Here is a 15,800-nt window from a genome sequence, read left to right as displayed (position 1 = left end):
ATGAGAAAAACAATGTAAATATCTTATTACAATTTTATATTGATTTCACAAAGAAATAAATGGGATTAAATAAAATATGTTATTAGCCCTGGCCGGTTTGGCTCAGCAGTTGGGGTGTCGGCCTGCTGTCCAAAGAGACCCCGGTTCAGTTCCTGCTAGGGGCGCATACCTGGGTTGCAGTTTGTCCCTGGCCCTGAAAAAAATAAAAAAATAAAAAATAAAATATGTTATTACAGTTAATTTTACCAGCCTACTTATATACTTTAAATATGACTGCTAGAAGGGCCGGGAGGGAGGGGGAGGGGGGAATGAGTGGGGGAAAAGGAGAAACATCTGTAACAAAAATTAATTAATAAAAAATAAATAAATAAATAAATAAACATGACTGCTAGAATATTTTCAATTACCTACGTGGCTCATATTATATTCTACTGGACAGTGATGGTATAGAGATTGCTTAGCTTTTTTTAGTAATAATAAATTCTGATTATTTTTGAGATATATATGTATATGTTTAGTCTTAATTGAAATGTATAGTCACTAGATAGTAACACTCTTGAAGAAAGGAACTATGACCTATTCATCTTTTCTTGTGTTTATCTTCAGGTTTAACTGGCACAGAGTTTCTCAAAACATTTGTGCTGAATGAATAAATAATTTAATGAGATTTCTTAACCCATTAACACATAGTATGCATAAAAGGCAATACTTATATTTGTTCTCTAAATCCAACAATGTTAAAAAATTTATATTGAGAAGTAATAGAAACATTAAATGATAGTCTGTGGCTTACATATTCCTGAGTAGGATAATACAATATTCCCAAATATCATATGTACCTTAGATAATTTTGAGAATTATAGTTTTAATTTTTGTGTTTTCATTAGGTATGAGACTAAATAAAATTAAATTACAAAATATTAATGCAATGAAATTTGTTAACACTAAAACATTTAAATTATATTTAGCATAATTATACATTTATATAATTAGAACACCATCTATTAAACATTTTAAATGATAATTCATAAGTAATTATTAATCTATTAATAATACATTAAATAAATTTTTCTTGAATAAATGTAGGTAAAATATGAATTTAAATTAGTAAATACGTTGAAAATTTATATAAGCCATGTATATAAGACTATTTTATTTTGTTTGTTTATTCATTTATTTATTTTTGTTTTCTTTTGTTTTTGTTAATCCTCACCCAAGGATATTGTTTTACATTGATTGATTGCTTGCTTGATTGATTGATTTATATTTGGAGAGAGTGGAAGGAAGGGAGAGGAGTGAGAGAGAGAGAAACATTGATGTAAGAGAGTCTCATCTATTGGTTGCCTCCTGCACAAGCCCCAACCACAGCCTGGGATCAAACCACAACCCAGGTACATGCCGTTGACTGGGAATCAAACCTGCGACCCTTTGGTGCATGGGCTGAAGCTCTAACCACTGAGACATGCAGGCCAGGGCTATAAGACTATTTTAAATTACTTTGGTTAAACTAATTTAATATTAATTTTTGTCTTCAAAATTTTTATTTTGCTGCTTCAAGATGTTTTGTCTCTGAAATTCTAACCAGACTTTCTTAATTTTTTCTTTAAAGTCTGAATAATTTCTTCCAAGTCATGGTATAAATAAATAATTCAGCTGAAGTGCTTATTAGTTTTAAATGTTCTTATGCTATAGGTCTTTGGTTTCCCAAACTCTGCTGGTCATGGCATACTTAACATTCTCAGTAATTTTTCCATGGTGCTCATATGCCCCAAAATACTTAAACTAGTTTCATTTATTAAGTAGTTAGGTCCAAATTATTTAATCCACATTTATGTCGTAACATCTTAGGAATCGTTAAAAAATATACACATAAAATAAAATTAAAATATGCATTTGTTTCAGTGTTAATAACTAAAATTACACAGTAGTGGGCTATGTGCCCCGACAGCACTGCACAGCTGTGCAGGCTGGAATCCGACTGGACGCGGCTCCTGTCCCCTGCTGATCTCACTGGCTCTCCTGCCGTACAAGTTTTGTCACCACGGTCATAAAAACCAGCCTCACAGAGGTACAACATCATTAGAAAAGACAGTAGTTGGCTCTAATCTTGGCATGTAACTACCTGTAGCTGGTGGTTTGCCTGGTGTCCAACAGATATTTCTGTTTTCCCTCCCATAATTTACAATATTTCTCTGCATCCTTATGCATTCCCTGCCAGACCCCCAAACAACTAAAAATTTATGGTCCGTAAATTTATTATCTGTGGTAAATCCAGTTAGGTTTGTCACATAAGCTATGACTGTTAAAAAAGAAAAAATCACATCAAGAAAGGTTACTCATAATCACACTTTGCTTTTTCTTTTGCCTCACTTTTGACCTCTTACCTCAGTTATTCCCAAACCTTCTTCATTGAGAAGTGCGGATGTCTGGTGGTAGGAAACTCCCGTCTTCAATTTAGGCCTAAAGAGTTTCAGGAACTTGTGTATGTGGCCCTTCTTTTTCTAGATTCAGTTTTCTTTCCTTGAAATTTAAATAGTAAAATAATTATTAAGTAAATATAATTGTTCAATAACTAACATTTATCCTTTGTAGCCAGAGCATGGTTTTAGTGTTAATAAGTGATTATTCTTATAAATAAACCAGATGAATAAAGGATGCATGGCATAGAAAATTTAACACACCCCATAACGTTGCCAATGATTATGTTTGTTTTTCCTGTAATTATTTCACCAACCCGACCTGGGATATAGCTTTCTCCTTTTGATTACTCTCATTTCCAGGATAAAAATCTAAAGGAAAAGGTGGCAGAACAAGTATACACACCTAAATATTAAGGATCTTTTCTTTTCCAGTTAATTATTGAAACAAGGTCAATATACATCCTTTCAGGGGCGGGGAACATCTAGCCCTCGGGCCACATCAGGCCTGACCACATATAGGAGGCTAATTTTTAAGTTGATAATTTTGTATGGCCCACGAATAATGTTATAAATATCCAAATGGCCCTTGGCAGAAAAAAAGGTTCCCCCACTTCTGACCAGAGACTAGGGCCTTATTTGTAGGGTAGTAAGCTGGCCCCCATTTTAGTAAATGTCTCCCAGTATTGATGCCACATTCTACATTGCCTGAAATTCTATAAGATCTGGGGTCAGGGACATCATTTCTCCTTTTCTACAAATATTTAATTGAAATGTAACAAGTCAGCAACCAGTCATTTATTCAGCAGTACGAATCCGTTTCCCACATCATATTCCTGACTTTAAGGCTTTACTAACATAGGGATGTATTAAAGAAATGAGAACTTAAATAGAATGGGATGGAATTATAAATGCGTGTGAGATATTAGAAAGCGATTGCCTGGGTGCTTCGCCCAGAGGGGAGCAGGGAGGGCTTAAGCACCAAACAAAGGAGTACAAGGATGGACTTTCATAACTCCTGTCTCCTAGGCAGCGTTGTACAGAAAGAAACAATGTCTTTTTTAATACTCTATAGATCTTTAAATCCTATAAATACTTATGTGGAATACATTGAACCAAAAGTGTTCATTTTCTTAAGTAATTGAAAATACATTACTTCAGGTATAAAATTATAGCTTCAAAACAGGCTTAACAAAATGAAAAGTAGATTTATGTTCCTATAAAATTAAACATGTATTGAGAAGTATAAGCAGATCCCATAATCTGAAGCAGACAAATGGATGAAATATATTTTCCAGTCGGTGTGCTCTGACCAAATATAATTTAATTTCAGAGGAAGTTAAAATGGTAAATTCTACAAAGGGTTTATTCATTATTATAATGTATGTTTTTAATGTTACAGCCTACTGATGCAACAAAGGTTGTCTCTCATCCAATTACGGGGGAAATTCAGGTATGAAAGTATTTTTTTTAATCATCATTATACCATCTTTTTTTATTGTTTTCCCCCCGGTCTATTGAAATTGTAAGCACTGTCAGAACATTTTCTGTTTTGTAACCCACAGACCTACAAAGGAAATTACAATAGCCTAGAATGGTAATTTAATACAAATATTTGTTTATGATATCTAACTGTATCTGTGGAATTATATACCTTGAAATCTGCCTGATACCTTAGTAGTATTAACACATTTTTGTGCCTCAGTTACTTTATAATTGAATAGGTTGAATGACAGATTCTCCTGGAAATGTGAAGTTTCCTCTTAAAGAGTTTCATGAATCTAATGCTATCCTCATTTCTTCCTCTGATGAACAATTGTTAAATAATTGTTGAATAATTCTTGTAGAGCCATGTTTTTCCTACTGGGGGTCATAACCAATTTGTAATTTACAAAATCTGTTTAGTGGATTTTGACCAGGAAAATAGAAGAAAAGTCATATAAATCACTCTTCTTTAGTAATGTGTGTTTCTGTGTTAGTGTAATGTATTGTAATATGTATGTCTACTATGTGTCATAGTAAAAATGTCAGAAAACTACTTCATACAATGCCAAAATGTAATTGAAGGTAGATAACAAATGTCACACAGAAAGAATTAACACAATATAAAATGTTAACTTTGAATATAGTAAGTTTCAAATAAGGGAATGAGAACAGTAATTCTTAATTGCATCTCCAACACATTCGGGAAGACATTTTCATGAAAGACTTCACAAAGAATAACAAAGATTTGAACTAATTTAAGGAGAAGCAGAGAGAAAGGGATTCTGTCCCTGGACGCAGAACTGGTACAAGGAGCGGTCTGCTGCCAGAGGACAATGAAATGAAGAGGTCAGCTCTGCAGAGATAAGTTAAGACTAAATAAAAAGAACTTTGAACAAAAGCCAAGAGGGAGTTAGCCACTAAATAATAGGGTGATCAGTAAATATTTTGAAGTAAGGAAAAGACTAACTGAAAGAACTATGTAATAAAAAGTCATACAGCAGTGACCAACAGGATGTATTATAAAGGGTGAACACACAAACAATCCATCGAGTGATTAGACACACACTGTTTAAAACAAACGTGGAGTGTGACAGTGGAAACAGAGAAAAAGTGTTGAAGGTGAGCACCGTTCTAAGAGCCTGATTACATACTCGAGATCTTGCTGACTCAACTGCTATTTCCACTTCTGGAAAGCCAGACATTGATCTTTCATTTTACAAACAGAAAAAAAAAAGCTAGTACCCAGCTGGTGTGGCTCAGTGGATTGAGCATTGTCCCAAGTACCAAGAAGTCACTGGTTCAATTCCCAGTCAAGGCACATGCCTGGGTTTTGGGCTTGATCCCCAATAGGAGGTGTGTAAAAGGTAGTTAATCAATGTTTCTTTCTCTCCCTCCTGCTTCCTCTCTCTAAAATCAATAAAAACATGTATTTTTTTAAAATCTTTTTTTTTAAAGCTAGCTTTTCTGATTGACAATATCTTTCTCCCATTTATTTTTTTTAACTTCTTGCCCATGGACCAATATTTGCTGTGTTTCTTTTTGGTTTGTTGTTGCTTGTAATTATGTTATTGTCTTTTCCCTTGAGCAGTAGTGTTTAATTCTATAGTAGAAATTTACACTAATGACATTCCTTCTTAACTCTTGGGAGATTTCTCCACCTCCGCACCCCTTTTTTGTTAGATTTCCTTAGAACATTGGCTTCGACTTTTTTTTCTTTTAGCAAAACCTTATTCTTTAGATAACCTTGTGTAGACACCCAAACAATGAATCTGCCAGCACTTGAGTAGCTCTGGTTGAGGATTACTGGGACATCTCATTCTCTCTTGGGAGTAACCTCTAAGCAACTCCAAGTGTTCTCTAAGACCCCACAGAGTAAATTTTATTTTTATATTTTTTTTCTTTATTGATTTTAGAGAGAGAGGAAGGGAGAGGGACAGACAGATAGAAACATCGATGAGAGAGAACATCGATTGGTCACCTCCTACATGCCCCACACTGGGGATTTGGCCCACAACCTGGGCACATGGCCCTGGCCTGGAACGGAACCGGCGACCTCTTGGTGCGTGGGTTGACGCTCACCCACTGAGCCACACTGGCCGGGCACCACACAGTACATTTTAAAAAGCATTATCTTACAGAAGCCTCCAAGTTTTTATTTCAATAATAAATGATTTTGAAAAAAATAAAGTAAATAGTTTCGGTGACTTTTCACTTAAAAATGGATTTTAAGGCTGACAGAGAAAGGAAAAAATAGGGAAGAATTTCTCCTTAAAAATGTGTAAGCTATTCTAAATCTCAGTGAAATTAATTTCACACCTGCCAGTGTGGCTCAGTGGTTGAGCATCAACCCCTGCACCAAGAGGTTGCCGGTTCAATTCCCAGTCAGGGCACATGCCCAGGTTGTGGGCCCGATCCCCAGTGGGGCCATGCAGGAGGCAGCCAGTCGGTGTTCTCATTCATTGATGTTTCTATCTCTCTCTCCCTCTGCCTTCCTCTCTCTCTAATATCAATAAAGAAAAAATACTTAAAAGAAATTAATTTCAAAATAATCGTGTGTTTCAGTACCCATCACAGCACACAGTTACTGCAATTCTAAATTTCCCATTTGTCCTCTCCCTTCACTGCACTTTCTTCCATGTTTCAAATCGCTTTTCTGATGGTCAGACTCCGGGCTTTTCTATATTGAGAAAAGCGATTGATGATTCCTTTTTTTTTTTTTTTTTTTTGCCACAAAACAGAACCATATTGAAATTTTGCTAAAATGAAAAATTATTATTATTATTATTATTATTATTATTAATTTTTTTGTTAATCCTCACTTGAGGATATTTTTCCATTAATTTTCTGGAGAGAGTGGAAGAGAGGGTTGGAGAGAAGGGAGAGAGAGAGAAACATCAATTGGTTGCTTACTGAACCTGCCCTGCTTGTGGCCAGGGATCAAATCTGCTACCAAGGTGCATTCCCTTGACCAGAAATCAAACCCAAGCCCTTCAGTGAGCAGGCCGACACTCTAACCACTGAGCAACACTAGCCAGGGCAGGAATTATTTTAATTATGCAATTTTAGATAAAGTTTCGCTCATCAAATTATCTCATTTTCAAAATATGCACAGCATATCTGTTTTGTATGATTATAAAAATATATGTTACTATTTTTATTTATGAATTTTCCCCTTTGAAATACATTTTTTTCCTGTTTGCTAATTGATAAAAACAGCATCAAATAAAATTAAGTCTTATTCTAATGCCAAATGGCCCCTTCAATTTTAAAGCAGAAAAATGGGTTAATTCCATGATTTTGAATTAAGCAAGCTTCTCAAATATTTATTGGAAATATAAATCTTGTACTATTCGATGACAATTTTGCAACAGCCATTAAGCATCTATGAGGCAGTGCCTCTTCTTTCCTCTTCAGCTTCTAAAGTTAAAAAACAAGACTTCATTACCGTAATCTCTGACTCTACTAGCAAAGCAAGCAGAACAGAAAGAAAAGCTACAGGTTTAACATCACATAATGTAATCTAGGAAGAGATAAATTTTACACATTCTAAACTATTCTTGCATTTCAGTAGTGATAACTTGATATTTAAATAATGATTCCACCACTGCTAATTATTTGGTGAAATGCAAAATATATTTTTTAATAAATTTATCAACTAGTTAATTTATTTTCAAAATTCTGGTAATTATATTCATGAATGTTAAACATTTACTGTTTTTCTAAAAGTAGATAATTTAATTTTAAAAAATGCAACAACTAGAATTCATTCTATGATCTTACTTCTAAATGAATTTTAGACAGGCTAGGACTTTCACCAAAGACAAAATGAACAACACTTCTGCTAGTAATTAAATGTGCCTGGGAACTTCCAATTAAATTAGACATTTACTGGTCTGTTCAGTTTCAAATAAAATAGAAATGAGGGTTGATGCTTCTTATGAGAAAAAAAAAAAATACTTGTAAAATATTTAATGATAATGTATTATACTTTTTAAAACAAAAAAACAAATAATCTTCACCAAGTATGTTTTTGTTTCTTTAAGCTTCAAATCAACTACGATCTTGGAAATCTCATAATACATATTCTCCAAGCAAGAAATCTAGTCCCTCGAGACAACAATGGTTATTCTGACCCCTTTGTTAAAGTGTATCTTCTTCCAGGGCGAGGGTAAGTAAAGAAACAATGTCTTCTAAGTATTACGTCCCTTGATTTAAAAAATAGTAATAGGAGGTCTTCCAGTCTCTAATTTCAAAGAGTTTAATATCATCTTCTTAGTTTTACCACATCATATTTATTTATAGTTGGTAAATAAGGTGGAGTTAAAATGCATAATTAAGCCTTAAAGGATTGTAGGAGAGCCGTTGGTCATAATAAAACCTGTCTTGATGAGAGAGTGCACATCAGTAATTAGATTCTGGAAACCACTCTTGCTATGACCAGTCATATTGTATCATTTAAAGAAATTATTTGTGAGAGATTTAAAGACTTACCTTACATTCCCAAACCTATTTGCAAAACCAATGTTCAAGGATGCATAAGTTAATATTTTATTTCATAGGACACATGTATTATCCAATGTTAAATGTTCATTAAGTGACTTGTTGGTGTATTATTTATATACATATTTCAAATCAGTGTTTTAAAAACACTAATAAAATTTAAAAACAAGAGTAATAGTTGAAGTGTTGACTTTGGTAAATAAGTGAAAATTATCTCCAAATCTCTTGTGGGATATATAAACTGTTCATATAAAGCAAGTGCTCTTTGGAGATATTTAATTTTCACATAATAAATGTAAATTACTATGTTATATAAATCAGTACTCAAGGATGGTTTCAAAACAGTGATTTTGACCCAGCAGATTGTTATACCTCATGTGAACAATTTATATTAGCCAAATTAACATAATAGAACCATAAGTAATCAACAAACTTTGGACTGATAACTTGAAAATTCTGGTTCTATTTCTGTTTATTTTTTAAATTTAATTGGAGGAGTGACATTCAAATATTACTTTTTACTTGGAAGTTTTCAATTTCTTATCCAATCATGTTTTATTTTGCCCTCATATACTCTCTCCATACAGATTATTTTAAAGTAGATGCCAACTATTATAACTCTTTTCTGCAAGTATTTTGGTTTCTATTTCTAAAAGATAACTCATTTAAAAATAATCATAGTATCATATGTAACCATAAAAATTTTTAAATTTCTAAATAATTCCTTAATTTCCCCAACTGACTCGTATTTTCCTAGTTGGTTTGAGGACCTAATTGATATTTATAGAACATTTCACCCATTAATAACAGAATACATATTCTTTTCAAGTGCACATGGAACATTTACCAAGATAATATATGTTCTGGGCCATAGCACAAACCTCAACAAATGTAAAAGCTTTGAAATCATACAAAAGCTTGTTTATGATATAGTTGGTTTGTTTGAACAGAATCCAAAATAAATTTACATGTTGCATCTGAATCTGCTATGTGCTAATTATATCATCACCACAAGCAGATCACTAATTATTTGAGATTTGGTTTCCTTATTGATACTGAGAGAGCCAAGGTAGGCAGAGCCAAAATAAAATTTAAAAAATAATTAGTTTGTCAGGGGAATCAAATTAAATAACATTCAGAAAATAATTTGAAAAATGCCAGGTACCATATCTAATTCAGTCTATAGCCTTTAATTTTATCCTACCTAATAATTTTACTTACAAACTTATAATTGCTGGTATTGTTGCTCTAGTTTTAATTGATTGATTTAATTTATAGAGATTACCAACTAGCCATATAGTATAAGAAAAGGGAGTTTTATTTTATGTTAATTTATTTATATACTTAAGTATTAGTTATAACTGTAATTTGGTTACATGTTTTAAACATGGGTATAACAACAAACTGATAACTTCATTCTGTCTTTGATTTGGGTCATTAGACCTTCAGTGTTATTTAATCACAATATAATGGATAAGAGGAAATCACTATCAAGGGTCTCTAACATTTACTAATGAATTAAAATAAAACACCGTCTTTTATTTTCTATCTTTAATAATATCCTGAAGTATCACCTTTTAAACAATATGAAAGTACCTATCTTATTTATTACAGGACTATGTTTCAATTAGACTATTACAAATTTAAATAACCAGAAAGTGTAGGCAGGTAGCATAAATATGTCAATCCATTCTGGGGGAGCACGGGAAGGTGGGAACTATCATGAAATGAATCTCCACCTAAAGCCATCCTCTTGCAGTTTGTCAAACAACACATCCCTGCTTGTTGGGATTTGGCCCAAAGGCAGCTAGTCCGCTATTCCTGTCCAATTCCTAGTCCTTCATGAAATTACTCCTAATCATTACAGTGGCCAAGGCGTGGGGATTTATTACACTTTTGAGGTATTATTTTCACTTTAATTCTAAGATTATTTTCAGCCTATGTCATTTGCATGTTATGGTATAGCTCCCTAATTATTATTCTCATATTTTCTTCCTTATTTCTGTTCCTAACTTTTGTCTTTCTGTCTTTCCTACTTCCTGTTGTACCCTTCGCTTGTGCTCTTGGAATCAATGCAGTCAAGTCATGGTTGTCCAGAACGCAAGGTAGAGTTGGTTCTCTTTTAGCGTTAAGCAATGCCGTACTGTCTAGAATTAATTTTTTTTTCTTTTTTGTGTACATATACCTGTGGTTCAATTTAGGCTGTAATTTTTATTTTTCTACATGGTGTATCTGTTGAACTAGGCTAACTGCAAATTGTTCCAACCAAAGAATTACTAAATAGTTTTAGCAGATGTGTGCAATAGAACATAGAGAACTAGAAAATATTAAAAGCATTAAAAAGTATGAATTAGGAAATATTGCCCTGAAATTAGACATAATGAAAGATTTTATTCATAATTTTTACACTAAAATTTAATCATACCTTAAGTTCACCTGAGTCTTCTGTTACAAATAAAAAAATCTAGACTCATTTTCAAAAGGAATGAACTGATCTGGATGTCTAGTACTAGGTGTGTATCTCATCTGAAAGATCATAGTTGTCTGGTCTTTCTCTCTCATGTAGATCTCGGTATTGAACCATTTCCATGCCCTGATACCTTCTGCACCACAAAATTATTGCTGTGCAATATAGGACGCAATAATCTGCCTGTTCTAATGATTTAGCAATAATATATGAGCATCCTTTGCCAATAGTAGGAAACTGTTTTCTGACAGAGCTCATAACATGTTGTATCATTACTTTGTCAGCTAAGGCTCTCTCTCTATACATAGCCAGAAGCATTCATCTGCACATATCATTGCATTATAAATAAAATGTGTTATTTGGTTGGGAAAGAGAATCTGGTACCACATGTAGCAACAGGGTAATGAGAATTTTAATCTCACCCAGAATATTAATGGTACAGAATTTGTTTTTGTTGGTGACATTAAAATTTGGCATTTTTACTAATTCTGACAAGCTGTGCCCCAAAGAGACTGTTTCTGATTTTTAAATGCACAAATATTTAAACATTTTAAAGAATAAGATTACTAACCATGGTCTTTCTAGTGCCCAGAAACTTTTTGTTTCCTTGCAGCCACATAATTATGGCAAATAGTAAAATATGATACTATAAAATGTTGCTTGTTATGACTGGCTCTCTCATCTCAGGGTGCCATCCAGATCTCTCAGACTGATGTGCAAAATTTGTTGTTTCAAAGAGAAACATTTTAGAACAGACATTATCAATCACTTTATTCAGAACCTTCCTGTCTTTTATCCAGAGAAACTGGGGAGACATTGTCAGAATGACAGTGATGACTGTCTATATCTAACTTGGAAGAGAACATGTTTTGTAAGTGTAAATAATGATTGAAATAGTCTAGGTTGTGTTGGATTTCAATTTACAAGATCTAGAAATCACGTTCTCATCATATCTTTCATCTAGAAGTCACTTTTATCATCTCTGAGAACTATCAATGTGAGAAGGAATTATAATGACAAGGTAATGACATTGTAAATTAGGGCCAGTGAGTAAAGTCTTTTAAAAATTGGGTTTGAATTTCAGCCCTATCAAATATACTTTGTGAGGTTTCTCTAAAATGATTTCCTTTTCCACTATATAGGACTTACAGTCGCCTCCTTCCTGCGCCTTTTGTGAAACACAAGGAATAATGCACCAAAAGTGATAATGTGCTCTCAATAAATGGCAATTGCTATTATTGCTAATGATATGTATAATAAGCTTCATGTAGCCAATGGTTAGTTATCTCTGCAAAAACAAAAGAGATATAGAATGGTTAGGCTACTGAATTATACCAAATTATTTTACAGTTCTATATAGAAACCAAGCATCTTTCTTTCTTTTAATAATAAAATATAATATTTGTCATGCTTAAAATTAAAAATATATATATCCAGTTAAGTAATAAGCATTCCACTGGTCCAGTTTTCTTCTTTCATTTTCTCTTTCCACCCTCTGATCAATATACTCATAAGCTCAGAAAGCCCAAATGTCAGCCAAGATGAGGCAAAAGAAAAATAAGGAAGAAGCCTGAAGAGCCCATGAACTCCATACTTGTCCCTGCATAATTGAAATAAGGATATATAAAAAATCTCATTCTGGGTTTCTCTCATTACACTGTTGGACAAAGTACAAAGTTTTTTTCATTAATGAGATTTTGCTATGATTGAGACAGACTTTAACTATCGTGATACCTGTAAATCTAGTTCCTGGCTAGACTTTCTCTAAATGCCCTTGCTAGCATGAGTGATTTCCTACACAGCCTATGTAAAGCAGACACAGGAGTTGTATCTATTTACAATCCAAAGGTCAGAAACTATTTCAGTGCAATACGTTTTAAAAGAAAAAAAAAATGTACAAGAATGTTTTAAGGGTGCATGCAATAAATATTTAGCACATACTGCTCCAGATACTGTGCTAGGTGCTGGGGTTAGAGCTGACAACACAGCCATTGTCTTTGACCTCAGGAAGCACAGAGCACAATAAACTGATGGTCCATGAACACACTACTGCACAGAACAACAGAGCTTATAAAATGGAATATGTACATCTTTCTAAATTAAAAAAAAATTTGACCAGGAATTGAACCCTTTGGTCCACAGGCTGACACTCCAACTGCTGAACCAAATCGCCCAGGACTTTTATGATAATTTATATGTACACACATATTATATGTAATTTATATTATCTATATGAAAAATATATTTAAGAAATGTGTATATTTAAATTGACTTAAATACTTTAAATTGTAGGGTAAAGAAGACAAACTAGACACTTTAGCCAATGAAGCCTACAATTAAGAATATTGATGGCTTATTCACATTTTATAATGAGCCTGATCAATTGAGTTCATATTACATATGTTTAAGGACAGCCAGTTTCCCTGTGTTTGAATCATGGTCCTACCAATTGAAATGATACAATCTTACCAACATGTCTTAATTCCTTGCAGCTTCATTTTATTCTATAAAATAGAATAATAAATGATAACAGTTTCATAGAAACTGTGAGGATTGAATAAGTTAACACATAAAAAGCATTTACAACTCTGCTTGGGAAAAAGTAAGCATTTAATAAATGCTAACTGTTTTTATTTTAATGTGCTTACTTTATAAAGTGCTTATCATGAATGAATAATATGTACAATGGTATGTAATTACAATTAAGTATATCTTGATAGAAAAGCACAGTTCCTCATACAGAGTTGGCATTCAGAAGTTTTTGCTCAATGAGATGGTGAAAAAACACCTAAAATATGCATGTGAAAAATTATACCAATTATTCATATTTATAGATTAAGAATAAAATAACTAATAAATTCTTTTGAAGACATTTCAATATGTAGACTGTTTATATAGATTGACATATCTAGAATTTTAGTGAAAGTACATAGGTTTGCATTTGACATAAATTTCCATTTTGTTAACAAATTATAAATTAATATTTCAGAATTTGAAGAAATAAAATTTTACTACTATTCACTAAATTATGAATATTATCTTTAATGTTTTTCTCATGATCTCATCAACTTGTTATAAAAGGTCAAAACAAATAGAAACTTTAAAATTTATACGATCATGTGTTTTATTTTTTCTAAGCATACCTGCCTGGAGGGAGAGCCATGAATTCTAAAGTAACTACGAAAGCAAAAACATAAAATATAAAGGGATATAGTTTACCAAATCAATTTTTAATTTTTATTATAAGCTATTTCAAACTTACTGAAAATTGTAGAAAGTAGTCTAATACCTGTGTTGTTGCTATACAGTTTTACCAAATCTTAATATTGTGTTATATAGGTTTCAGATTTTCTTTTTAATAAAAAATTTTACAGGTATTTCTGAAGCCCTTTGAAATCATTCCCGTCCACCTGAGATGACCACTAAACAGAATTTTATTCTATAATTCCTAAGAGACTTATGAAATTAATATGTTTGTTGTGAATATCTGCATGTGTACCTAAATAATCTACAGTATTATTCATATGAGGATAGCTTACTATAGCTATCCTTCTGCAAATTTTTGCTCAATATTTTAAAAAAAAATATGTCTTAATATATTAAGATGTATTTTATTCATTTTAACTTCTGCTTACTATTTCATTGAATGACTATATCATAATGTATTTATTCATTATCTTATTAACATACTATTATAAACAATGTCGTGGTGAATGTTCTTGAACAAATTCCTTGTACACAGTTGAGATAATTTCTCTAGGATAGAAGTGGAATAAGTGAAAGTGAAATTTTTCTGGGTGTTTGGGTACATAAATTTAAACCTCACTAGATATTGACAAATGTGTGTATAGAAATTTATATTCTGCCTACAGTCTATGAGAGTACCTGTTTCTTTAAATCACTGCATATACATTTTTCCAAAATTTTTGTAGAGAGAAAATTGTCAAATCCTGTTTTTTTTTTTAAATTTGTTTTGTTTTTAATCCTGATCTGAGGACATTTTTCCATTTATCCTCAGATAGAGCAGGGAGTAAGGAAGAGAGAGAAAGAGAGAAACATCAGTGTGAGAGAGACACACATCAACTGGTTGCCCCCCACACGACCCCACCAGGTCAGGGATGAACTGCAACCGAGGTATGTGCCCTTGGCCAGAATTGAACCCAGGACTCTTTGGTCCATGGGCCGACACTCTAACTGCTGAGCAAAACTGGCCAGGGCTAAATATGTTTTTATTGATTATAGAATGAGAGAGGAAGGAAGAGAGAGAAACATCAATCGGCTGCCTCCTGCATGCCCTCCTACTGGGGATGGAGTTTGCAATCTGAGCATGTGCCCTGATCGGGAATTGAACTGTGATCTCTAGGTGCATTGGATGACACTCAACCAACTGAGCCACACCAGCCAGGGCTGCTCCTATTTTTGTACATTCATATGAATTGGTTAGAAGTCAGAGGAGTGTTGCTTTCTTTCTTAAATTAAATTCAGTTCACAGGGTAAGGTCTCAGAAGACATATGCTTAGTGGTTCTTAAACTTGTCTACAGATTAGATTTACCAAGAAGATTTTAAAAATTCTCATGCTCAAGCTTTACCCCAGACCTATCGAAGCAGATTCTCCATGGTGCGAGCAGGGAGATGTTGCTGTGGAGCTGGTTGCCCCATCTTCCACCCTGGGAACACAGATTCTAGGTGATTCCAACATGTAGCCAGTGTTGGGAATTGCTGCCCTTGTACATGGCTGATAAGAAAAAGAATAAAGCCAGACAAAAAAAAAAGATGCTTGGCTGTAAATCTGTCTCTGAAAGTTGGTCATGAACTGGAGCATAATTCTCAGTGGTGTTTTCTAGAATGAATAACTATATTAGAGTCTGAGGAGTAATAGTGAGCACTCCAGAGATGTAGCAAGAATTAGGTTGCTCATAGTTAGGAACAT

At 33.2% G+C, this 15,800-nt stretch overlaps 1 protein-coding gene across 1 annotated transcript in view; it reads left to right on the top strand.

Moving 5' to 3' along the window:
• The window catches only part of PCLO (piccolo presynaptic cytomatrix protein), a 416,657-nt gene that overhangs the window by 329,389 nt on the left and 71,468 nt on the right, over positions 1-15,800 (top strand). The window contains exons 14-16 of the mRNA XM_036247507.1: positions 3,820-3,870; positions 7,946-8,070; positions 10,481-10,507. Coding sequence (XP_036103400.1) covers positions 3,820-3,870; positions 7,946-8,070; positions 10,481-10,507 — 203 coding nt within the window. The remainder of the gene's footprint in view (positions 1-3,819; positions 3,871-7,945; positions 8,071-10,480; positions 10,508-15,800) is intronic.

Source organism: Molossus molossus, unplaced genomic scaffold (assembly GCF_014108415.1).
Source record: "Molossus molossus isolate mMolMol1 unplaced genomic scaffold, mMolMol1.p scaffold_m16_p_7, whole genome shotgun sequence".
NCBI classification, from domain to species: domain Eukaryota; kingdom Metazoa; phylum Chordata; class Mammalia; order Chiroptera; family Molossidae; genus Molossus; species Molossus molossus.
This window is presented reverse-complemented; position numbering and strand designations above follow the sequence as displayed.